Raw genomic sequence first — 25,415 nt, 5'->3', positions numbered from 1 at the left:
TTTGACATCTCTTGGAGCTAAAATTCAGTTAGTTATTCTTAGTGCGAAGACCTTTTAACTTATTCAAATTTGTCATTTTACAGGACTGAACTTCCAGTTGTGCTGGAAGTCCTTTGGCTACTGAAGTGCACAAGTTATTCTGCTCCTCTGGAGCCACATGGTGGAAGAACCAGGAGTTACCATCTCTTTAGAGTTAGGAAGCTGACAGGTCTGCCTGCAGTTTTCTGTGGTTAGTAAGAAACCTGCCTCTTCTGCTCTGTAAGCCTCAGCATGCCTGCTGATAGTCAGAGTAATGAATTTATACTAGATAAGGCAATTAACTAATTTTGTGTGGACTTCTTAGAGATGTGTGTTCATAAGAGTTTCAGGCTGAGTTAATTGAGGGCGATGTTAGCTCCTGGGTAAACAGAATAGAAGGTAATTAAAAGTGGGAGAATTGTGTTTTCGTAGTTGGGAATGGATAAACATTGAGTCTCCTACATATTTTATTCTACTTTACATTTTGATAATTATGTTGTTTCATAAGAATCCAGAAATTGTACCTTGTGCCAAATTCCAACTTTGTATTAGGGCTGGTAAATAAAATTAATAAAAGATAATTTGGTGTTTGATAGTTTAGATCTATGTTACTGTGATGTCTCAATTTTAAATGTGAAATGTCCTGTCACAATTGAGATATAACTTTGGAGAAATTACCTTGCAATGACTTCTTCAAAGCCTCAGAACAATAAGATGCTAGGTTTCTGTGTATCTTGCAATGTTCATTTCCTACCATGGTGAAATGTAAGTGAAAGGAGCTTTTCACTGGACTGGAAGTAGTGCAAATTAATATAAGGACTAGATCTAAGTTTTCTATCATGCATGTTAATTTGATAAAAGATGCAAATAGTTCTCATATTGAGTTGTGTCTGTGGTAGTACAATGGAGTGCAGCGTGGAATGTAGCAGAGTGATGTTTATCCCCTATGTAACTAATGAAGTGATGTCTGTAATTGTCCTATGTCAGTTATCACTTCCCATCACAAAATGGTCATAACTATTCTGGTTTTAACTTCTGTTATTCCTGCATGTCAAGGAATCACTACTGATTAGTGCTCTAGAGCAGCTCCTCTGGCAATGTGAAAGACAGTACCAAACCGCACAACACTTGTTTTTGTGTACAGTCTGGTAAGGGCTGAGTTAGCCTAAGGATAAAGTAAGATACTGAAGTATATCTTAATGTAATTCCAACATTGTGCATGTTTCTCAAAATGCAATGATGACAGAAAGATTATTGTTGCTTTTGCATATCCCCCCTCTGTTAAACTGAATGAAGTGCAAGTAGATAATCTGATACATTAACATGCAAAGTAAATTCAACGTTTGGGCCACATGAGCAAGATAAAACTTGCGACATGTATAGAAAGACTGGTGGAAATTAATTTCTCCTGCCTTGCTCCACCCCAGCTCCCTTTATTCCTTTTATGTTCTCTGGTTCTTTATTGATTTGCTGTCCTGTGATTTGACACTAAAACCTGGCTCTTTTTCACCACACTCATGCCTTGCTGCTGTATCTCTGGTGAAAAATATCTTTTTAGGCTTTTGCCCGTTCTCACTGACTGCTGTGGATTCATTCCATGTGGTTTGTTGCTCAGCTACCTCTGAGGCTGGCTGGGGCAGGCTGGAAAGCGAGCAGCCTCTGGCAATCATCTCTGCTGGAAGCTCTCCAGACTGAGTGGAATTGGGTTAGCAGGACACTCAGCCCAAGACTTTGTTTTGCAGGGTGAGGGAGGAGGGGAGTTCACAGCTGACCTCAGTGAGCATTGCCTACCTTGACCATCTGCTAACATCCGTAATGTTCCAAGGAGTTTAAACTGCACAGGGGGACTCTCTGACCTCAGGAGCGCCTCGATCCGCTCTGCGACACCTTCCTCCAGCATCTGAACCTTGCTGACCACTAGAAAATGGAAAAGAGATGTTGACACAAGGCTCAGTAATGGCACAAACATCTGAAAATGTAGATATGACTGTTGTGAGTTGTGTGCTGTGTTAGGCTTCTAGTGAAAAGCCCAACTTGTTAGAGAGCTCAGAAATTAAGTCACGTTTAGATTGTTTAGACTTCTCTTTTGGGCTAAAGCTTTCATAGGAACTGCTCTTGGGTGGTTTTGGTTAATTTTGATTTTAGCTGTCTCCAGAACAAAGTACATAAAACACAGCATTGTTGTTTCTCTTCCTTTTTCTAGTTGTAATAGATTATCCATCCACTTGCCCAGTCACATGAGGAAGCCTGTTCTGTGCTAGCTCATCTTAACTGGGGAGCAGAAGTGATTTACTCAGCCATACTTCTTGAAAATTAATTTTCTTTTTTTTTTTATTTGAGCTCACTGATCCCCTTTCATTCTTGCCTTTGCTTCTGTGCTTTCCTGTCCTCATTTCTGTGTCTTTGCTCCAGTGGTTGGTGCAGTAAATCCCTTGTAACAATCAGAAGCTTGTCTGGAAGGACTCTTAATACTGCTTAACTGTGCTACCAAAAGCTGCTTCCTCCAGAGCAATTTTTTTCCTATATTCTGCATATATTTCTGGGAGAGTGCTGAGGAAGATGGGACAGTGAAATGAGGGAGATAACTGATACATCCCTTCATCCTTTTATTGGGCAAATTGGGAAGCGCACCCTATTAAGTAACTTGCTCTCAATGTCCTTGTTTTTCAGTGGCACAGACTGACTCCTTTTACTAGATCATAATGACTTTTTCAATTTTTTATAAACATTTGTTCTCTTTCAAGATCAATACTTGAATTGAAGAGTTCCTCTGTGTCTATTTCCAAGTGTGGACCCATATTTAATTCATGTTTATGGATTTCTACTCAGAGTCTTGTATTTTTCTTTTTCAGGTAGCATATTATATTGTTGAAAGTGATATAATTTGTGTTTCTAGAAGTGTTGTATTTCTGTTAGAGAATACTTAACAGATACTACAGATGAAGTACAGATATTTTTATGAATTCATAAGGAAAAGTACATTGTAGGAATAGCATTTTAAATGTACACACACTTGGAAACATCTAAAATGGTATGTAATAGACTTGAACAGAACACATAATCAAAATGCTCTATATTGATATTTTATGATTGAGTTGAGCTTTTTAAAGTGCAGCTTCAAAAAACATTAAGATGGTGATATTCATATGAATAAATATGCTTTATACAAGAGAAAGTTTGACATCCCTACCAGGTGTCTGCACCCCATACTCTGTATTTTAAGTTATGAACCCTGTTCTGATTTTTTTGACTCGAGCTGCTGTGTGCTATTAATACAAAACTATTTCAGCAGCTGGTAACGAGATTACACTTGATGATATTTGAACTCTTTATGTAGATGAGGAAGTCCTGATGAATTATTCAAATGTATGTTCCTGCAGGGGAGGGGGGAAAGGTGGATTGCCCCTCAGAACACAGGGGACTGGTGTTGGTGACTTGGGCAGAGCTGCAGGGATGAGCCATGTGTACAGAGAGTGGCAGATGTGTTCAGACTGTGCCTGGAACAGCGAGGCTCTGCAGCGCGCTGAGCGCAGCCTGTTGAACAGAGGTGTCCCCGCTCCGGACGTGTTTCTCCAGGACATCCAGGAGCTGGTGAATGACTCCCAGCTGGAATATCCGCAGGCAGTTGCCATCTGAAGAGAGAGGCAGAACCAACAGAGAGGTAAGAAACACAGTGATAGAAACGAATGATGTAAATTCAGAATTCAGGGAGTCCTTGCCTTGACTATTTTCATGTCTTGCTGAGAGCAAGGCTATAGCTTTTGCACTGTGTTTTGCAACATTCAGGTTGTTAGAGAGGTGAGCATCAGCTACCTGTAAACTGATGCTGAGAGAGACTCCAATGGAGCTTAGTTTGAGAGAGCTTTCAAGGGACAATCACTGTCAAATTCAAAACCAGAGGTTCTCCAGTCCCTTTTTCTCCCCCCTCAGTGCTGCTGTATTTTCCACTACACATGTAGTAGAATACCAGTGGAATTTTTGATTTCTCACCAGGATAGGTTTAACACTCCTTTAATTTTGCAATTCTACTGATTTAAGATGCTTGTGAAACCAGGGATATTACCCAGCAGTGGCAAATCTGATTACTTGTTCTGTACTGCTGTTATTCTTTGTTTTCTATGAAATAAATTGTCATTAACTACTCCTTGAAAGAGTTGGAACAAGGTTTTTCTTGCCTCTTGGGAAACCCACTTTCTGAAATGAGAAGTCTATTTGCGTTGCACTCACATGAAGCTCGGAAAATATGAGTTGACCTGGAGAGATCTGGTTTATTAAATCCCAGTGAAAGAGCAGACTTATACATTCCAAAAAACTACCACTTTTCCCAGCAGTGCTCTGCAGTGTTTTGACAGTGCATGTCTGGATCTCTCCTGTCTTTGAGAACTTGCTCTGTACAGGTGGCAGCTTTGTTTTCAGAAGCTGCTTAGCTCACCTTGTTAGGAAATGAGAAAGTTCTGCTAAAGAGTAAAAGGAAACTTTCTATGCTACAGATGGCATCCTTTCTGAAGGAAGTGTTTTGAAGATGCCATTTGGAAAATAATTTTCTGTCTTTTGCTTTATGCAGTTCATTATATCTCAAGAGAAGTATATGCCTGACACACATGAACATCTCCTTATTCCTGTTTTCTTACATTGTGAAACCTGTTTGTTAAAGGTGGCAAAACAGTGTGCACACTAAATAAAAATACGTATTCACCTGGAATAAAGAGTTATCCATGGAACTATACACACCTCATACATGGTCTGGCCAAAAGTAGCTTTAGTACTTATGGTTCTAACTGAATTTACAGATAGAGGTGTACATACTTCTAATTTTTGTATGTATAGCATGTAAAAATGGCCTTAGTAATTTTAACACCTTTGCTGGTCTTGGTGTTATTTCCACATCAAAGCCATAGACACTCCTGTTGTCTTTTGAGTGAGTGCCTATTATTCTTTTCATCTCCTAACATTTCATTTAGTAACCTGGATTTCCCCTGTATTCTTACATATGTTAGATAAGAATTTGTCAAATGCTTGTAAAATGTAATTGGATATTTTCATGAGAGAACTGTCAGTCTGTGAAATAGTTGGAATTTGACTCACACAAAAATCTTTTGATACTATTTTATGCATACATTCTCTAAAGCTAATGGTTCTGCTTGTCATTCTTCAAGTGTTCTCTTGCCTAGTCCTAATCTTTGGAGATCAGAGTGTATGAGGAAAATTGTCCAGTCCCCTGTAGGAACAAGTTCCATAGAAATAGGTCACCTCTTTTGGTCTGATAAAATTCTACAGGGAAAATATTTTGATCTTCATATAGACTAACCTTAATTGAACTTAATTTCTCTCCTCCCCCCACCTCTCAAACTGAAGAATGTCAGAGAACTTTTTTTTTCCTCATGTAGTAAAGTGCAAATAGGCAGAGCCCATTAGTGGTTGCCTTGCTTTGATTGTCACAGAGCTCCAAATTGCTTTTCTCTCCTATGGAGTTTTTGCTTGGATAGCAGCAGAACATTCAATTTAATGGCTCATAGTTAAAGTCTGATAGGAACAGCCACTTTTCATAGCTGCAAAAGCTGTCTGTCATCTTTTCAGTGCCTACAAGTCATTTGATGCTGAGAACAGATTTCCATGGGATTTTTTTTCTCTCAGATTAAAAGCTGTGCATACATCAGTGGCACATAGTGCGGCATGAGAGGGATTATTCACTTCTTCCACATGAAACATCTAACACTGTTGTGGGGAGGATGGGGGGAGAAGAGGGAGTGACAAAGCAAGCCATTCAGCTGAGTAAATTGAAATAGCCAGTTAAAGGCACCAGAAGCACTTGTGTGGCCTTTGTAGAGCCATGAGGCACAATGGCTGATTCAGAACAAGGTACGAGGCAAGGAAGAAAGGGACTCTAGAAAGGTTGTGAGGTGGAGGTGAGGAGATATATGGATGATAGCCTGCTTTAAAAAATCCCAAAAACCAACATTCAGACAGATGTGAGGGAAATTTCTAGTAATTAAGCGCCTATTAAAGCAGGAAGTTGAGCAATTTTGTTAATTGAGTTTGAAGCCAGTACAGTAGCCATCAGTGAGAAAGGACAGGAAGGTGCTGGGGATCTTCTGCTGATTGATTGAGCACAGCATGCTTTCCAGGAGTCTGCTCATAAGAATCTCTTTCTCTCTGCAGAGTATAAAGGCTCATTGCTTTCTATAATAGGAACTGAAAGATAGAATGGCTCATCTTTTTCTCCCCCCCTCCATATCTGAGCAACCCTCAATTCCTGAAAGCAATTTAATTTGTGGAGTTACTTTGTTTGTTGTTGTTTTTTTGTTTTGCTTTTTTTGTTTAGGGGTATTTCTGTGTGATTTTTTTTTTTTAGTGTGTGTTTTGCTGTTGGTTTCTTTTTTTGGTTTGTTGTCTTTTATTTTTTTATTTCTAAAAGATATATTTGCCATTAAGTATTTCTAGAGTCTGCCCTCTAATAAGGTGTAGTTCAGGAAAAAGAAAAGTGCAAAAGGTTGCATACCTGGATCACTCCTTTCTTCAGGATTATGCCCCCCAAATTATTTTGTTATCACTAGCATCTGTAACTTAAAAGCACACAAGTCTCTAGTCTGCAGACAAGAAAGTTTCAGAACCAGGGAACAGTGAAATCTGATAGTGTTGGTTTTCTTTGCACTCACAAACATCTTTCCATCTTTGAAGGGTAGAGAATAACCAACCTTACCATTTCTTTTGTAAAATTAGCAATAAGCCTTGCCCCTGTCTTGGCACCTGCAAGTGCCTGGATGTGGTGCAAGTATCTGCTCTAAGAGACAATGCCACAGGCTGTAGCAAAAACCTTCTGCATGTACTTATTTGTGTTGTGAGAAATAGAGAATATCTCATATCTGGTTATAACTAGCCCCAAACGGAACTGTTCTGTCAGTCAGTGATGACTTTGTTGTTAAGGGTAATAATTAAAGACCTTTGTGTTGATTGCTTTGGGGTGAGAGTGGTGGGATACAGTGTAAATGGCCAGTTGTTGACAGTTTATTTTTTAATCTGTAATACCCAAAATACAGCATAGCAGTAATATAATCCAGGCTGCTGTTAGGCACAAGCACTGGGCTATAGGCTGTAGAAATGAAAAAGAATTCCTTCAAGGATCATAAAAGATTGTGCATGGGTCCCTGATAAGTAAAAGAAACCAACAGAGATGGCAACTCCTCTGCTAAAGACACTTCTGGATGTTGATTCTTTATGTACCTGGCCTGTAATATTTCCTTTTTTACCTCCAAGAAGCAGAGAGACAATGAGATCCGATGCAGCCTTGACAATGCACGTATCTTCAGCTTGTGAACTGCCTTGGAGCTTCAGCAGGATCTCGGACAGCACCTCTGGCACACCTGCATCCACCAACTGCACTTTCAGAGCATCTGTAGAGATGACAGTAAAAGCACATTAAAAGTGTCTTGGCTCTTTGTGGAAGCATTTCAAACTAGAAAGCTAAATCCTTGAACTTTAGCCAGTTGTTTTTCAGGTGCAGTCACTGTTCTGGTTTTGTTTGTAACAGCTATCTGGAGCTAGGATGACACCAAGGCAGAATGAGCAAAGCTTTTTGCATTGCTCTTTGACATTTCTTGTGTTGCCAGTCATGAGCTTTCACGTCTTTAAAATCTGTGTCAGATATCTAGATATTTTTAGTGGGGCAGTGTTTGTTGCACTGCTGCTAAGAGTATGTGTCTTCACAGATTCGCAGAATATTCTGAGCTGGAAGGGATCCTCAATCTGCAGCGAGCCCAGCTCTTAAGTAAATGGTCCAAAATGGGATTTAACTGGTTTTTCTGATTTTTTTTTTTTTTTTACCCAGTTTTTCTGATTTTTAAAATTAAAAAAAGGATCTGTGTTTCTGCTTTCCTCCTACCCACTGTGGAGTGAAAGTTTGAATCTGCTGTCTTTTGGATCTACTGAAATGCAGTGGAATGGTACTCTCTCCTTCCTTTCTTTGTTGTCTCACCTGTCCAGGTGTTACTTGGGCCAGGATCTCACGTGTTCTTGGGGCTTATTTCTCCTGAAAGGGTTGCTGGTTCTGTTAGCAGGGTCCCATGGCAAACTTGGAACCCAGAGCTTAAACCAGTATAATACCCAGTTCCACCCAGACCAAAAGGAGCCTTACCATTTTCTGCAAGTGCTTGCAGGACCTCAAAGACCATTTCTAACCTCTCATGGCTCTCTGCTCTCCTCAGTTGTTTCACCAGCTGTTCAGCAACTTTTGTCATGCTTAGAGCTTCCTTGGCTGAATCTGTGTGTGTGATAAAGTCAGGATTTTTAATTTTTTTTTTTATTTGATTAAATGTTTAAAGATACCTCTCTATGATCTGAAGTAATTAGACACTGTTTTTGAAGGCTTTCTGTTCTTGTAGAATCTTCTGTTTCTTTGGACAGCACTGAGACAGCAGAACTCTATCCCTTCTCCCCGCAAGTTATCTGTTTTTCTGTAATTTCTGTAGATCTCATAGGTGTCAAATTAATCCTGGTTTCATTTCACTGACTTGTGCAAGTCCGTCTGTAGTATGATTATTTAATATAACAATTGGTACATGTCTGTTTGCTGTAGTAGTCTATTTTTGGCCTTGCTTAGGTGCTTCTAGTCTTGCTGGGATCATAAACATCTGCAAGATGTATGTTGGCAAAGCTTGACAGTGTTTCACAGAATTCACAATATTTCAGTTGAGTATGGTATAGAACAATATAAAACAATATAACAATATAATAATACAATAAAATAATATAACAGATATAATAAGGAGAATAATGTGACAGTGTGATATCATGTCCCCTGTCCTGCATCTCCCCCTAAATGCAGGAAGAAGTAGATCAAATTTTAGCCAGACCATATATAAAAGAGTGGTAATAATTTTGCATTTGGTCTTTTTCTTCCATTACTACTCACAACTTGTGTAAAGTAGGTAAAAAACATTTTAAATTAGTGGAGATGCTTTTGATTTGAAATTTGTGTAAATTGAAATGGAAGCTGTTTCAGTAAGGTATAGAAACTTAATAATTAAGTAGAAATGAAATTTTAATAAACAAGCTTTTAATGTACCAAATCTGCAGTAGATGAAACTGTCTATTTATCATATGAAGTTATGCTATCTCTTTATTTGGAGTCAAAATCTGACTGTTAAAACTTAATTGTTTTAATGTAGTATAAGTGACAGCTGGTATTCCATAAAAGAGTAGTTATTTCTCCAGTCCAGACACTGTGGCCAGTTCCTGATTAGATATCAGTAGTGTTTTAAAAACAAAGCCCAAACACCCCCCCACCCCACCCCAAAAACAAAGGAGAAAGCAAGCAAAGCCCACAAACCTCTGGGCATGGAAAGGCAGTGACAGTGTGGAGATGATATTTTGCTCTAAGATGCAAAAACTTTAAAAAAACTTACCAAGGTCTGCCAGGTTGTACAAGGCCAATAGAGCAACGTGGACAAGTGGTTCACTCTCTGCATAGTCAGTTAATATCCGGACCAGTGATGGGATTACTCCAACCTTCACCAGCTCTTCCTGAAGGCCACCTGCTCAGCAAAGCAGAGCTGTTAAAGGTGGTTAAATCAGGAGCTAATTAAATCAAGGGTCCAACTGAGATGCTTATAGCAGCAAGGTAGCCTGGTTCTTTCTCACACTATTAGAATTTGTAGAGCTTTTAGTGTGGTGGCTTTGGGCTAATGTGTGCGTGGAGGAAATGCGAGTTTGGAGCAGATTTTTCCTAAATCTGGTTCAGCTTTGACTTAAGGTATTAAGCCACTGTGTCCAACCACATGTGCTTGCTGAGGAAAACCCTGATAACTGTTTTCTTGTTTTTTGTGGTTTGTTTTGTAATGAATGAGAGCTTAATAGCTGAAATGATTTAGAGGATGCCAAGAACTATAAGATACAAAGTTGGACCGTGATGGTTGCTTGAGAGTACAATGGCACTTGCTTTTGCGGCAGTGTCTTTCTGGGAGCTGGGCTGCTGCTTGGGTGACAGAGTGCATGGCAGACACCAGGAAGGGTCTGGTGCTATTGTAGCACAGGCAATTGGAATTCAGACAGGGAACTGGTGAAGTTAATTTTTCTTCTCTTTGATGCATTTATTGCTGTGTTAGTAATAGGATTTATTAAAGCATGTCACCATCATCTTGGCAAAGCTGTGCTGGGGCTGTGCTCTGCCAGAAGGGAAGCAGATGTGCAGGAGGGCCATATGCTGCAGAAATGCTGTGTACAGGAGCTGCATGAGCCGGGAATGTAATTGTAGGGAAAAGCTTTTTTAAACTGTTGTGTCATTCCCTGGTGAATACACACAACTCGCAGGGAGCTTGGTGGAATCTATACCAGGTACCTATCATGCCTGGATTTCATAAGAACACTGAAGGAGGCAAACCTACAGCTTTCTAAGTAAAGTTGTGCAGATCCACACCAGAAGGATTACAGAAGGTAGGCTGGAGGCAGAGGGTAATGGGTACAAGATACTGGGTGAAAATTTCCATATTACTTTCAGTATACAGTAAATATTTTGATCGGTCTGGGAGTTAAAGATAAAAAAAAAATCTTTAACTCTTCTGGGCAAGTAAATGAAAATTGTTTAATTTTTGAGACCAGCAAGCAAGTTGGTGTCCAGGCAATTTGGAGCACAAAAATCTCCTGCATGCAAGCAGTGGTCCTCAGAGGAAGACCATTCCTTGCATAGATAAATGTCTCATGGTTTTTTGTTGTTTTTTTTTTTTTAATTTCTATTTTTTTCTAACTCACTTTTTAAACAAGTGCCTTGCTTTATAGATGTCCTTATTATTATGGAAGAAGTCCAAGCCATTCAGGATTTGGAAGCAAGGCAAGTCTACAAAATTGGTTAAGATATGTGTGAGGCTCTGCTCTTGTAATTTCAAAGCAGTTGTGACAGAGATGTGCCACCTTGAAGTCAAAAATGTAGGGGAGAAGCCCAGAGTTCAGGCAGTGTTTGGGGTGCATTCAGCCAGGTGACTGTGAGCTCTGTGAATTGTACACCTAACTGGAGGCTGAAGTGCACGATGTGCTCAGGTCTCATAAAGTTATTTTGAGTTACAGGTTACAATGCCTTTTAAAAGAGTGCCTTAGAGGCAGGGAAAAGCAGATTCTCTTCAGTGGATACCTACGATTATCGTAGCAGATACGGCCAATGGCCCTCCCAGTGTGAAGCAGCATTTCTTGGTCTGTGCTCTCCAGCAAAGGTATCAATGTTGGAACCAAATCTGCTTCAATACATGGTTTCTTCATTTCCTCTGCATAGATAAAAGAGAGGGAATTCCAGGCTTTTGCCATTTAGGAATAAAACAACTGCAATAGCAGTAGCTGGTAGCTGTGAAACAAAATCCAAGAGTGGAAACATGAAGCTAATGTGCTGTAAAATGCCTTGTAGTAATATTGGAGCACAACTTACCATTTTTGGCTATCTCTGAAAGCACGTGGGCTGCTCTCACTGCACATGGTGGATTGCCCTTCAGGATTTTTGCCAAAGTTGGGAAGATCCCACTCCCTCTGAGTAGGTGGAAGGATCTCTGCTCTGCAATGATAAGAGTGTTAGCAATACCTGCCGTAGGTTTGCAGCTGCTTTATTCACGTGCTCCTTTGTTTCCCAGGGTTCTGAGTGGGTATCTGTGGGATCCAAGCTTCTCTGGTTTAAGAAGGTTCTTAGAGGCTGTTTGAGTCTGAATATATGGACACAGTCATCTGCTTGAATTGCAGCATGTGTGGTTCCAGCTGATTACTCTGCTTTATGCTGAATTGAAGCAGGGGTGGCAAAGCAAAGAGGAAAAGAGTTTCATCTTCTCTGACTATAAAAGGATGCCTGCATAAGACAGGGGAAGTCAGGGATTAAGATGCTATTCCTGAGGTATGGCCTAGCAATTAATTCTGTAGGTAGGCACAGCATCTTTTATTAGACTGGCAATTAGAGCAGGCAATTCCCTTAGCCTTTTTCCATCAAAAATACGGCCAGCTGCCTGAAGGCAGTAAATCACCATCTGCCAGGAGACTCAAATAAATGCAGGTTTATGTCATTTTAGGAGAATGTGTGAAGGCTTTAGGGACTTTTGAATAAGTAGATTAGAAACTACTTTTAAAATGTCCGACCTGATGGGGTCACCCTAAATTAATCCTAGGAGTTTGTAGTAAATAGAATATTAAACCTGGAATTTCTCTGGAGCTTTTGGTATTTTAGTAACTTTATCTGGTCACAGGTAATTTTGTGAGTTTTATACAGAAAGAAAAGAAAGCATCACAGCCTGAAAACAGCTGTAATTCCAGCAGCAATCACTTTTTGAAATACAGATTATCAGTAAGCAAAACCTGCCATGAATTCTTTTGAATTGTGCAAATGTTTAATTGGTAATCCAGAGTGATACTTAACTATCTTCAGTGATAGCCAGGAGAATCCCATTCAAACTCTCAAGGATCTGATCTTCAGCTTCTGTATCATCTCCACATAGCCCAAGGTATTCCAGGTGCTTGCTCAGGGTTTCTAAACAGAATGGGATAGAAAACTTTGGTGAGCCAGCATGGAAAATGTTGAGTTCCTTGTGGTAGCTCTTTTCAGTGCTGATATCTTATTATAAAATAATTTCCTGAAGGGTCATGATCTAAATATGCTCATTTATTCCAAGAACATGAGGTCAAAGGCTTGGTCACTTCTCAGACAGCACATAGCTCTTGTGCAGGCATAAACATGCAGGGATGAATTCTATCTGGAAACAGAAATTAACATATAATAATTGTGCCAGAGTTTGAGGTGGGGAGGAGAGAGGAATAATTACAGGGCCCAAATCAAGCCTGTCATTTCTAAATACCTGTTTGTGATAAAGACAGTACTTGCAGCTTAACAACTGAGTATCTACCGTGGCAGTGGCCAGGAGCAGGCCCTGAAAGAAGAAGAGATGAGGTAAAACACTTCTCTCTTTTTTTCTGGCAACTTTGGCCTTTAGAAACATACCTAGTATTTACATCAATGTATATCTAATACATGTTGATCAACTTTTATTTGGAATTTTTTTACCTATATAAGTTAATTTCGAATTTTTATCTCCACATCACACAGTAACATTTAGTTCCACAGTTTCACTGTTGTAAGAGGAAAATGCTTCCCTTTATTTTAAAATAATTACCAAAAAGGTCAAATTTGACGGCCTTTGAGTTGCTGTAGTACGAGAAAGGAATCATCCTTCACTATTTCCTCTTCCATGTCTGTCATGATCAGGTGGATTTTCATTATAGTCCTCCTTTGTTATTCCTCTGCCAATTTGCTTAGTAGTTACAGAAACGCTGATAACTTGCCTGAATATTTTTCTGGCTCACTTTCATTCTTTATGAAGATCTAGAATTTGAAAGTGTTCTCAAGACTCAGGTGGACAGGGATTCAGACAGAGATTGTCATGTTTTGTTTTCCAGTCTGGTAATTCTGTGTCTATTTGAGAATGGCTTTTGTGCAGTTAATCAAAATTATCTCTTCCAGGCTGCAGGAGTTAACTCAAACCCCACCATCATTTATATTTTGGCCATCTTTTCCCCATGTAGGTTGTTTAGCATTTGCAGACAAGTGAGCTTGATGTGCCTCTTTATCCCAAGTCACACAGGATGATACAATTTTCCTGCAGTTCTCTACAGTCAATTTTGAATACTCCAAACAATAAAAAAACTCCTTAGCATTCTGCTATTTCTAGGTCATTTATGAATATATTGAATTACACAGGTTCCAGCAAAGGTAACCTCTAATAATTTTGGGTTTCTATTGTAAAAGCAGCCTTTATTCAGCTCTTCAGGCTTCATCAGATAATCATCTCTCATATCCCAAGACAACTTAGACAAAGATTATTGAAAGGTTTGTAGAAATTGAAATGCATTAACAGTATCTCCTTTATTTACCTTCTTACCAGCTCCTTAAAAATGTGTTTAGAGACAGGTTGAGCATTACTTACCTCCACAGAAGCCAGACTATCCTTTTTCATCATGTCTGTGTTTAGTATCTCTGTGCTTTACTATAATCCTACGATTTACCTGTGCAGACTTCTGCACTTCAATTTCCCACATTCCTTGCAGCTATTTTTGTAAACTCATCCCACTCTTACTGTCTCCAACTTTATTAATGCTATTGTTGATCTCAGTGATATTCTGTGTCTCATAGTTAATGATTTGATGAATCATCTTTTAATCTCTTATAAACTCTGTAGTATAGCATCCAATTCTGACAGGTGGTGACCACTTATTTTATTGATTTGTTCAAAATCTTCTGTCCTTTCAATATGAGGATTCCTCCATCTACTTTCCAAAACCAAAAAGACCTAAAGTGGCTGAAGTTAATGTAAGAAATATTGCTGGAAAACTGATGTCTGAAGTAGTTAATATTTAGTAGGATATAATGCAGGATGTTTCCAAAACTGTAGTAAAATAGCATTTCTGCTTTCCAAACGGTTTCATTGAAAATGCTGACTCATGGGTCATGCCTCAGAAATTATTTGATGAGGATTAATAATTGATCACTTATCTTTCTTTGGTGGACTAACTGTATTCTCTGTCCCCAATGTATCCATTAATTAATATGAGACTTTTTAAAAATGAAAATGCATTAATTTAGTGCATACACGAATTTACCTCTGAGGAACAGAAGTGTCCTGAGCAGTTTTGGAAAGAGGGTGAGTAAAGGGAGTTGAAGTTGAACATAATTAAAAGCTGCCTATTGAGAAGAAAAATTATTTGGCTTAAAAAAATTAAAAGCAGTTATTTAAAAATAGTTTTGCTTTTGTGCTTTGAAGAAACTAGTATCTCTAGAAAAATGGCTGGGTTCATCAGGTCCAGTTCTCCTGCCAAAATCTGCTGAATAAATAATTTTGTGTAAATGAAGTACAGTAGAATGCAGCTTCTTTTACACAAAAAGCAGAAACTAAACAAACTACCTGAGCAACCTGACAATTGAATCAGGTTTGATCTTAAACGAAGATTTAGTGGGAGTGGACAGAAGGCTACAACTGCTGATTGAGCAACATGAAATAAATTAGGAGCCTGTGAGACTGAATTATCTACTGAACTCTGCTTTCATCTTATCAAGATCCAAAATGTGTTGGCATTTGACTTCTAGTACTGTGTGTTCTCTAACTAGAGCAACAGTGATGTTTGCAAATATATTTCTAATATGTTTCTAATTAGGTTCTATAAAGCTATGGAAAGAAAACTGGATTTCTTAAAAGGAGGAGGTTGTTTTACAAATGACAGGGGACATGTACTGGTGACTGGTTGGGTCAGTGCAGTGATAACTAGAAATCCAGATGCTTTGTCATTTCTCCAGGGAATAGATCAGTAGAATAACACCATATGCATGATGACAAAGTCCTTGTAAATCACCCTTCTGGCTGTAGTATTTTGAAATGAGAAGTATGAGCAGTAGCTGACTGAAGAGTTACTCAATAAAAGCCTCACAGAAAGCGGCATTTAACTAAAACAGAAAAGGGCTCAGCATTTTAACACTAAGGAACTCAGAATTCTATCCTGCTTGTTATTCATAAAATCTTGATTAACTTAACCAGCTTGGGACTGATTCCTCAATACTCCTTGTGTTTAAGTCCATGCTTCTGCAGGGACAGTGAAGCTGACACTTAATACAGTTATTTATGACAGTGAAAAAGCAGTAGAGCTTATGCAGATTGTGACTAAAACAGACCAGAAAAGTGTGTTTATTTCTCTTTTGTGGAAAATTCTGGGGTGTTGACATTTGTTTCATCCCGTGCTGGACTAGACTGTTGACACGGTGGAACTGGAGGCAAAGCAGAAGGATTTGTTCAGGCTTTTTGCAGAAGTGGTTCTTTGCCAGCCAGGGGCTGGAAGGGTGCCAGCCAGGCCAGCCAGCTGGTCAGCCAGCAGGGAGTGCCTGCCTGCCTGGCCTCTGAGCAGCCTTTTAGCAGAATAAACATCTTCCAAAGGAATACTGCTTGTTCTCTTGAATCAGCGTTTTTTGCTAGACCATTGCTCTCCAGCTTTAGTAATTCACCATAGAAGAGAGGGAAATAGGCACTCACTGCCTGCAGGGCCTGAGTTTAGAAATCTCTTGAGGCTGAGGTACAAAAGGCTTTTTTCCTGAGCTGAAGGCATAGATTATTAATTCACGTAGATCTGTACATAAGATACTGAGTAAGGCATAGGAACTGGACTTTTGCTGTGGGAGTTGGTTTTTGATCATCCTAATGAGAGCAGAAACAACAGTGTAGAAAACGTGCTGTAGCACAGCAATTTCAGCTGGCTTCTGCTGTGGGGAAAGAGCCACGAGGAGTGAGCTCTTTGGAACCCTTGAATCACTGCTGTGTCAGTTCTCAGTGCTACTTTTGACCTATAAAGTCCTCAGGGAGCGAGAGAATCCCACACATCTCCCTCTTTCAGCAACTGATTTTGCCCCCTTCTAAAACAGCAATGACTTCTGATCTTTTTCCTTTTTATAGCTGCTCACATACGTGGAAACTATTTTCTCTTTTTTTCTGGAGGAACTATGGACTCTATCCTTCAATATGAATGCTACTCTTGATATTGCTTATTGTTGTTTGGGTCCTGAGCAGCGTGAGGTCTGTATGAGCCAAGTTGAGGGCTTGAAACAACTTAATCCAGTCAAATGCCTTTTATTTTGCTGCCTCTTCCTCCAGTAATTTCACATACTGAACTTGTTCTTCTGTCACTTTTCTTTAATATACTTTAGAAGGGTCTTCCATGGATAATTATCATCATCATGATTATTCAAAGCAGAAAAACAAGGTAATGTGTTTTTCCAGAGTATAAAGGTGTGGTAGCTGCTCACAATGGAGGTCTATTTAGCACTGTCTAATGTCTCTGGTAATAGACAATTAAAGAAAAGTAAAAGAAGACACTATACAGACTTCCCCACGTATGCTTTCTTAACTTCTAGTAATCAACTCCACAAGGATTTTCTTTGGTGGAAGTTTCATCTTGTTTAATTGCACTTAAATTCAGTGAAGAATTTATGTTGAATTTGTTTGTAATTTAGCTCATAGAACATGGAGATAAGTGCCACAAAATAAGTTTGGACTGAGAAAAAATAACTCAGTCTTGTTTTTTCTTGTTGAAATTGTCATCTGGCCTTCTCTTGACTATAGTATTCTATAAATGTATTGTATCAGCAGGACAGGAAACACAAGTCTCTATTTTGACATATCCTGTGTAACAGCTGAGGGATGAGGGTTAGGGTTGAAAAACTCGTAGTCTTCTGCAGGTCAGGAGTAGCTGAAAAGCATCAGATGTAGCCTGAAGAAACTAAAATTCCAACTCATAATACTGCAAAATAGCTGTTGTGTCTGTCTAGCAATGTAACTAAGAACAAAGCAAAAAGAAAAGGTGACCTGCATTCATGTTAGTGTGGCAGCCTGCAAAATCATGGACCTGTAAGTCTTCATTCTCTCACAGCATTTTTTAATGCTCTTCCCTAAAACAGATAAAACAATTCCTGGTTTGTTGGGGTATGTCCTAAATAAACCTATGGTAATGAGTGTACCTGTATGCTGAGTAGAAGTATTATTGTATCATAGTCAAAATAAAGCTCCAGGTCTCCTTGTCTGGGAATGTGATATTAAATTTGTTTCATATGAAACATAAAGGCGTAAATTGGAGATGGAGAAGTCCAGGAGAGCTGGCAAATGTGTGTGTGTTAAGACCAAATAAAGCCTGTAAGGTCAAATACATTCCTGCTGGCTGTGAGCGGTGCAGCTACATGATTATAGCATTTTACTGTAACCGAGGGTAGCAAAAGCTGCTGCTTTTGATTTTGTTACCAGGGAAGGGAGGAGAAAGGTGCAATTCAATTCAAGGAAATATTATTTTTTTTTTTAATTTCTCCAGTGGTGAATTATTGTATTTCATCTCTAGAAAGTCATGCAGCTGTTTTGGGACTGGGCTGACTTATATTCTTTCTGATAGAACTATCTTATCTTGGTGCATGAAGTAAAGTATTGGAGGAACAGATCCTCCATCTCTTCAGACTTTCAAACCCATGGCAAGAAAATTGTCCTATAAATCAGATAAGCTATTATCTGTGTCTCCATGGAAAGCCACTTACGGCCATGTTAAAAGATACATTTTGTGTCTTTGTCACTACACTCAAGGGTGATGAGATGTAGGAGAAAAATCATGAGATTAAAAAGGACCCAGGGAGAGAATTTAAAACTAATATCCTGAGGATGAAAGGGATATAATTTTGAACGAATCCTGACCTGGCTGTTTTTTAACTCTTGCTCCTCTGCATTCTTCAGCAACTCTCTTCAAGGAGGAAAGGAGTAGAAATGTATGAGTATAGATTTTCCTAGAAGGCTGGAGCCCTGCCATTATCTGGGAACTGAAATATCTCCTTCCACTCACTTTTGGAATCTGAAAGGCCCATGTTTTCCCCAATATTCTTTCCTCCTGGTCTAGACTATGTGTAATTTTTCTCAGTGTTAATGGCCCAAATACATAAGTGTGCACTAAAAATATGTCTTGCCTAGAACTGGAAACCAGAGGAAAGCCCACTGTGTTGTTCCCAAAATATAGACTTTTCTCATTGTTTTTGCAGCCTTTCTGCACTGCACTGGCCCATCCTGAGCTCCTTAAAGTATTCAATATCTATGGTCCTGTGGGATTGACCTTTGAACCTTTTACTGTTCAAGGAACATGAGAAAGCAACAGGTTTTAAAGGAGATTTTCACTGTTTAGTCTGACCCACAGGTGGAAGGGCTGATGAAGACAGGAATTTAAGCCTGGCTGGCTAGTACTTACATTATAAGATATATATATAATAGATTATAGATAGATTAATATATATATATATATATATATATATAATAGATTATAATAGATTAATTTTATCTATTAATCACAAGGATTTAAAAAAGACTTTCTATAATCCATGTCTACAATTCTCTTAAATGTCACAAATCAGGTAGGACAGCCACAAATGGTCTTTGATGTGGTGTCAAGCATGGCTTTTATTTTTTTTTTTTAAATGAGGTAAAGAAATCACTTAGTGGCAAAGTAGAAGAGAAAACTGAGATGAACAGAAGAAGTTTTCAGAAAACTAGCAGAGAAATGCAGGCTCAGAAGAGGCCCTGGTAAAAGGAGATACTGATATTATTGTGGTAACCCAAATTGATGTATTGTTATGGTGAGAAAAAAAATGGCAATTGATTGTGAAATGGAGATTGTTTGGGAGGGGAAAAGCAACTCTGTATTTTTATAATTTTTGGCTTTGTTCTTGTATAATTGAATCCCACCAAGGAGGAGTACAGAAAAAGCGTGTGTGAGGAAAGCTGTGGGTAGAAAGCAGATCCTACAGGCTTGTGGCTGATATTATGCCCTGTGGAGTCAACAAGAAAAATAGCTTCAAAACCCTGACTGAAAACAGATAAGAGGAAAAATATGATAGCCTGCAACAGGTCAGTGAGATAAGTCAAAATAAAGCCAGCCAAGTGCAGTCAGAGTGAACATATGTCCTGAAGAGCATGAAAAGCTGCTTAATTGTGTTCTGTTAAACTTACTCCTTTTTTTGAAGGCTGGAGAATATGGATAAAATTCACCTTAGTGTAAAGGTACCAAAAGTCTGATCATTTAGCTGACTTAGTGCTTAGGGAATAGGTCTGTTGGACACACACCAGCTTCACAGGCTGATGCTGAGCCTGGGCTCCCAGATGCTCCAATTCATGATGCAAGGTAAGGGAATTCTAGATCCAGAGGCTGGACAGGAATAGCCACAAATGTGCTGCACTCAAAAGCAATGAGTAAAGCACCATCAGCACAATTTGTGTTTGGGTAGTCTTTTCAGGTAGGTTTTTTTTTTTTTTTTTTAATAAACAAGGGGTCAGGAAACTTGATGGTTTAAATCAGAGTTCCACTTCTTTCAAACAACTTCAGTTGTTTGGTCCCAGGAGGTGTTGATTTCTTCATGTATTGTGAAAGAGGAGTAAATTGTCAGTGCAGCAAAGGTACATGTGAGCAGATAAGCAATCAGACCAATTGTGGCAGCTGGGGATAAATTGGCTTCATTTATGGAAATGAATAAAATTTCTGTCTTGCTCACTGGAGATCTGGTTTTCTGCATTTGTTGAGTGATGTTGGTCTCTAAATATACCTTTGATCATGCAGTTAATATACATCTTAAGTTTTGTGGCATAAAGTGAATTAAAGGGACCCTTCCCTATGGTTATCATGTATGTATGGGAAGTAGGCCATAGTCTCAGCCGAACAGCATTCAGCCTAATTTTCCTGGCTCCCTAAATTTAGCTTGAAGAGCTGTCAGTGGAGAAAAAACCAATTAGACTCCATGGCAGAGAAAACACTAATTTCCTTTGGCTGACAGCTCCTACAAGGGGCTTTTTAGCCAAGCAGAAGAACAGCTGTGAAAAAAATGAACCTTTTTGCTGATATGAAAGCATCAGCCCAGTCCTCAGCTCTCCCTGCTAAACACAATCTGTTGGGAGTGTGAGTGGATGTTGGGCACGGCTGGCAGAGCAAGGGGGCCCCACCAGGGTGCCCAGTGGCAGGAGAGCTACGTGGAGAGATGACAAATAACAGAGCAAATGCAATTATTGACTCCACCTAAACAGGCACAGCACAAAGGTCCCGCTGTCCAGATTAAAGTTCCTGGACTTCTAGTGTTTAATTAATGATTGATTCCATGCAAATAAACTCACAGGCCTGAGCATTTGTCTGTTCTGCTTGTGTGTGACAAATGATGTTTGAAGAGCTGTAGTGCAAAGATACATTGCCAGCCTTGAAAGGGCATTCATTTCTCTTTTGCTTCTCTGGTACAATGCCAAAAAAGTATATTTTGTCTGCAACTTGTCCTCCACCTGCACCTGCCTTGTTCTTGCTAACTGCTTGTATGACTCCACTCAAGATCTGGAAAAAAAACATGGAGAGAGGAGGATTTTGTTCCTGCACTGTTGAAGATAAGGGTATTGCATGACCTATGGGGTGAGGTACCTTATTAATCTCAGAGATCTCCAGAATGAAGTGGACAGTAGTGGGAATTTGCCTAAATTCTGTTAAACGTAAATATTTTTTGTGGCACAGTCTGAAATTTTGTAGTGCTGAGCATTACGATTCTGACCCTGACATGTGTGTTTGACCCATTTTATAGTGAGAGAGATGAGAAGATGATCCTTGGAAGACAGTATTGAAGTTGGCTGCATAATGGACATGCCAGGAATATTTTTTTCTTGCTTAGTGGGTGTGTTTGGCTATTTTTATGTAGCATAAGAGACTTTGTACTGTAATAAAAGACCATTCTGAATTCTGACACACATTTTAAAAGCTCTGGCCTTATAAGCTCTGTTGGTGCTAAATGCAAGTAACATTCTGCTGTAAGGCATGACCTACAATTTAGCTCTGCTCCAAACCTGAGTTGCTCAGCAGAATCTGCTTATTGGTGCATCACATTATCAATATCTATAAAGTTATAGTTAAAGCTTGTTCCCAGCAGAGCAAGAAGGATCAGATTTTAAATGTATGCAGATGGACACAGGTGTCTTAACAATTTTGAAAATATGTAATTTTTGCTGGGTAATTTCTTGTTTGCTTTAACTTAATTCATTATGTTGACCTGGTTACCTGTGCTGTATGAGTAGGTTTGAGCTCTGCTTTACAAGTGGGTTGGTGTTGCCTGGGCACTGAAGTTTGCAATAAGATTTTCCTGGACAAATTAGTGTTTTCATGATGCTGTGCAAGCTTTTTGGACATTACCTAGAACTATCAGGTTCAAAAATCTTGGCAGGTTTCTCTCACTTTTATTTGTCCAGAAGAAATGATTGCAAGAATTAGAAATTATCGAAATAATTTTATTAATATAAAAATTATCAAAGTTTGTGCAAGAGGCTTTTCTAATGTTTCTAAAAAGAAACATTTAATAAAGGGAGACAGGGACTGTCTGAGCAAGTCATGAGATTCTTCTGCTGAGCTTGTCTTGGCTGAACTACTTTGTGACTAGGTTTCTTCTTATTGCTCTACTCTTTTGCACAAACAAGTTAAAAAATGATAAAATTACTTGGATAAAATAGTTTTGGGATGCTAGATATTTCAACATCTGCATTGAACAGCACTGATTCCAAATACTTCTGATATTTCTTATAGTCTTAATATATTCTCTGATTTATAACATGGGCTAATTTCTTTTAAATGGGTATTTGTTTTTTCTTGTCTAGAATTGGTGTTTTTGAAGGAGTTTCTACAGATCTTTCAGTAAAGCTGAGCTGCTTTTATTCACAGATGTTTTTTAGACTGGAAAGGACATAGTTTTGTACTCTTAACTGCAAAGGACCATAGTAAAGTTTCCAGTTTATTATTCCAGTTTATAAACAATACACTGTCACTGTCCTTCCCTAGACTGTGCCCTGAATGAAGCACTTTTTCTTTATAGATTTAATTTAAATTGTCTCTCCATTAGAAAACAGCTCCCCCTGAAAATTGGATTTTGATATTAGAATAGTGAAAAGATAATTTAGCTCTTTCCAAGCAGCACTGTATTTTATTCACTTAATTTAGGTTTTCTAATGCATGTGAAAGGATCCCAAAGCACAAGAATGATAGGTTTAGGTGAATGGATATAAGAAGTTATTTGGATTGCAACGGAGCGAGAAGAGGGGGATTGATTTTTACTTTTTGTTATTTTTTTCAGATTGTTGGTGACCCTGTGGTACAAACAGGTCCTCAGAAATAGAGAAGATGGCAGCACATACAGGATATGAGCCTTCAGACACAACCTCATCCCTCCTCAAGTGCCAGAGCTTTGTTTCACAAAGCACCTCAGAAAAGAGGCTGAGAGCCTTTGATGTGTTGGTTCAAAACTGCTTTTGGGACCCTGTCTCCCCTCCTGCAGCCTCGACAGGTCAGGATGGCTTTACTGGCTCTGCTGCAATCTATTTCTAGTTCTACAGAATAAGAGTGGCTGAATTTTCACTAGGTGCTGGACAGCAATAAGTTTGTTGACTCTGATTTATTTAAGTGCATCTGATACAATGCTTTAAAATCTACAAGGAAAACCAACTTGAATTAAAAGCAGCAGCTGTGGGATTTCCCTATGGTTCTGATGTATTATGGGTTTATAATGCTGTTGAAGCAAGTGGCAGGGTGCTGGGGAATGCTGAAAACTGCACACACACAAGGAATTTGTAATACTGTCAAGGCTGGCTTTAGTATTTTTGGTTGTAAGGAAGGTAACAGAACCTACATCTAAAAGTTGCCTGAATTGTTGCATGATTTTACATAAATGGATTTTTTTTTGTTGTTCTTGTTGTTTTTAAAGATTGACAAACCTGTAATTAGAAGTGTGTGGGTTTCTGTTTGTCATTTCTTATTATCCTGACCAGAGTTTTGTACTTGGGCAACAGAAACAGTGCTGTGTGAGCAAAAGCAGGCTGGAAAGAGCAGGAACAAAAGTGGGAATAAAAACTTTGAGCCACTACCAGCAAATATATCAAAAGGATAAGCCTTCTGAGCAGAACATCCAGAAAGTAGGACAGGCACACATAAATGATGTAGGAGTAGAAGAAACAAGCTACCTAGTTCAGCCATCTCCACCTGCATTGCAATAGGAAGTCAGTCCTACAGAAATGACCTGTACAAATAGAGTAGTTTAGCCAGAAGCAATACCTGTCTAATACTGGTTTAGTCCACTTACATTTTGTGCCCATCTCTCTGACTGTTTAAAGTGCTTTTAAATTAAATTTTGACCTGCTTTTTTATCAGTGTCCCAAAACTACTGAGGTGTGTTAAACTTGACTTGAATAATCATTTAATTGACTAGGCAATTACCCTAAATGGCAGCTCAGTTGTCATACTGCTCTTAGAGAGAGATTATTTCACCCTTAAACATATTGAGTATACTCAATACATACTAAGATTAGTTCTGCTGATGTCACAAGGTCCAGCTGTGATGTGAGTTGCCATCATGTGAATGAAGGGGGAAGACTGAACCCTTTGATCCAGTTAACCAATACCTTGGAATGATCTGGAGACTAATGGAAATTAAGGTCTCAAAGGTATATTTTAAATCCAGTATGAAAGGCATTATTTCAAGTGGAAAGGTCATAGCTAAGGGCTTGTACTCCAGCTTTACCTGTGCTGAGGGTTGAGTCATAAAGAAGCACATTCAAAGGCTGGGCCATCTAAATGCAGCTGCAGTCCTCCCAGCAGTGCCTGGCAAAGTGCACTATGTGTGCAGAGGCACATGTGAGCATATTTGCTTTCGTGGGTCTTATATTGTCAATAGAGACGAATTAATTTCAGTTTTCTTTCAAATACTTAAATTTCGTAAGAACTCAGCATTTTCCAGTGCTTTAAGTTCCCTTTTCATTGCTGTTCTCATGATTTGCTAGTTTTCTTTAAACCAGTCTTAATTTTCATCTGACTGTGTTAAGTATTGTTTTGAAAAGACACAAGAATTTTAGCTCACCTATAGTATTGCACTTATCATAGAACTATACTTGCATATTTAAATGATCCCAAATTAGTTTTCTATTTCTGTCACATACATCTGCAATTTCTAGATGAGAGAAAATTAATCACAGACTAGAGATTGTATCTATCTATAGTTAACAAGAGCTTTACTTACCCATAAAAGCTGTAGCTCTCCAGAATGGGGACAATAAAGAACAGCTGATCTGTACTGTGAGCCTGTGTCCTTTACAGCTACCACGCTGTGAATAAGGGGGAATATTTTATAGCTTTCAAGCTGATGAGCAGCCCACAGCATGCTCACTCTTTCCTCCTCCTGCCTTTTTCTGTGACCCTGCTCTTCAAGTGCATCTAATACTCCATAATTACTTAATCCTCCACCACTACTTTTGTTTCCAGTTCTTAGATGTCATTAACAGAAATGGAAACATAGTAATTATCACTCTGGGAGAGATCCTTTCAGATCTTCAAAACAGTTTTTATTTAATGAATTTCCTTCTGCTGTCATTCAGAAGAGTGATTATTGAATCTGATAAGGGACGGAGTTCTAAGAGAGACTAGATTACAATTGGCATCTACTTACAGCCAGATTTAAGAGTGCTCCTAGAAGCTGATTCTACAGTCTAGCCAAATTTTATCCATACCTGGACCTCACCTGGCAAGTGCTAAGTGCTTGAGAAATGGTCCAAGCCCTTCACGCTCATCTTTCAAGTCTGTGGCTAAAATATAAAAGAAGATTTCTTTTTTTTTTTTATGTAAATTAAACTTTACAGCCTGAAAGTGCCATCTCTGACTTACTGTTTTTTGATCAAGTAGAATGCTTTCTGAAATATACTCAATTATTATTTTGTAATGGTTATAAAAAAAAATGCATGGCTTTTAAAAAAAAAAGCTATCCAAAAATTGCTGGTTTTGAAGCAATAGTTTGAAAATAATGTACAGATTTTTTTTTTTTTTTCTGTTGC

At 38.8% G+C, this 25,415-nt stretch overlaps 1 protein-coding gene across 1 annotated transcript in view; it reads right to left on the bottom strand.

Annotated features, from left to right (window-relative positions):
• LOC102106979 (rap1 GTPase-GDP dissociation stimulator 1-like) overlaps window positions 1-24,756 on the bottom strand; it is a 31,196-nt gene extending 6,440 nt beyond the window's left edge. The window contains exons 1-9 of the mRNA XM_014250168.2: window positions 24,608-24,756; window positions 12,395-12,505; window positions 11,426-11,548; window positions 11,142-11,267; window positions 9,420-9,548; window positions 8,150-8,275; window positions 7,266-7,409; window positions 3,516-3,650; window positions 1,810-1,935 (exon numbers count right to left, since the gene is read on the bottom strand). Of these exons, the coding sequence (XP_014105643.2) occupies window positions 1,810-1,935; window positions 3,516-3,650; window positions 7,266-7,409; window positions 8,150-8,275; window positions 9,420-9,548; window positions 11,142-11,267; window positions 11,426-11,548; window positions 12,395-12,505; window positions 24,608-24,611 (1,024 nt within the window). The 5' untranslated portion in view covers window positions 24,612-24,756. The remainder of the gene's footprint in view (window positions 1-1,809; window positions 1,936-3,515; window positions 3,651-7,265; window positions 7,410-8,149; window positions 8,276-9,419; window positions 9,549-11,141; window positions 11,268-11,425; window positions 11,549-12,394; window positions 12,506-24,607) is intronic.
• Between the last annotated feature and the right edge of the window lie 659 nt (window positions 24,757-25,415).

This window comes from Pseudopodoces humilis, chromosome 9 (genome assembly GCF_049639895.1).
Source record: "Pseudopodoces humilis isolate 2021_Gansu_Grassland_sample_001 chromosome 9, ASM4963989v1, whole genome shotgun sequence".
Classification (NCBI taxonomy): Eukaryota; Metazoa; Chordata; class Aves; order Passeriformes; family Paridae; genus Pseudopodoces; species Pseudopodoces humilis.
The sequence above is the reverse complement of the archived record's forward strand: the minus strand, read 5'-3'. Positions and strand labels throughout refer to the sequence as shown.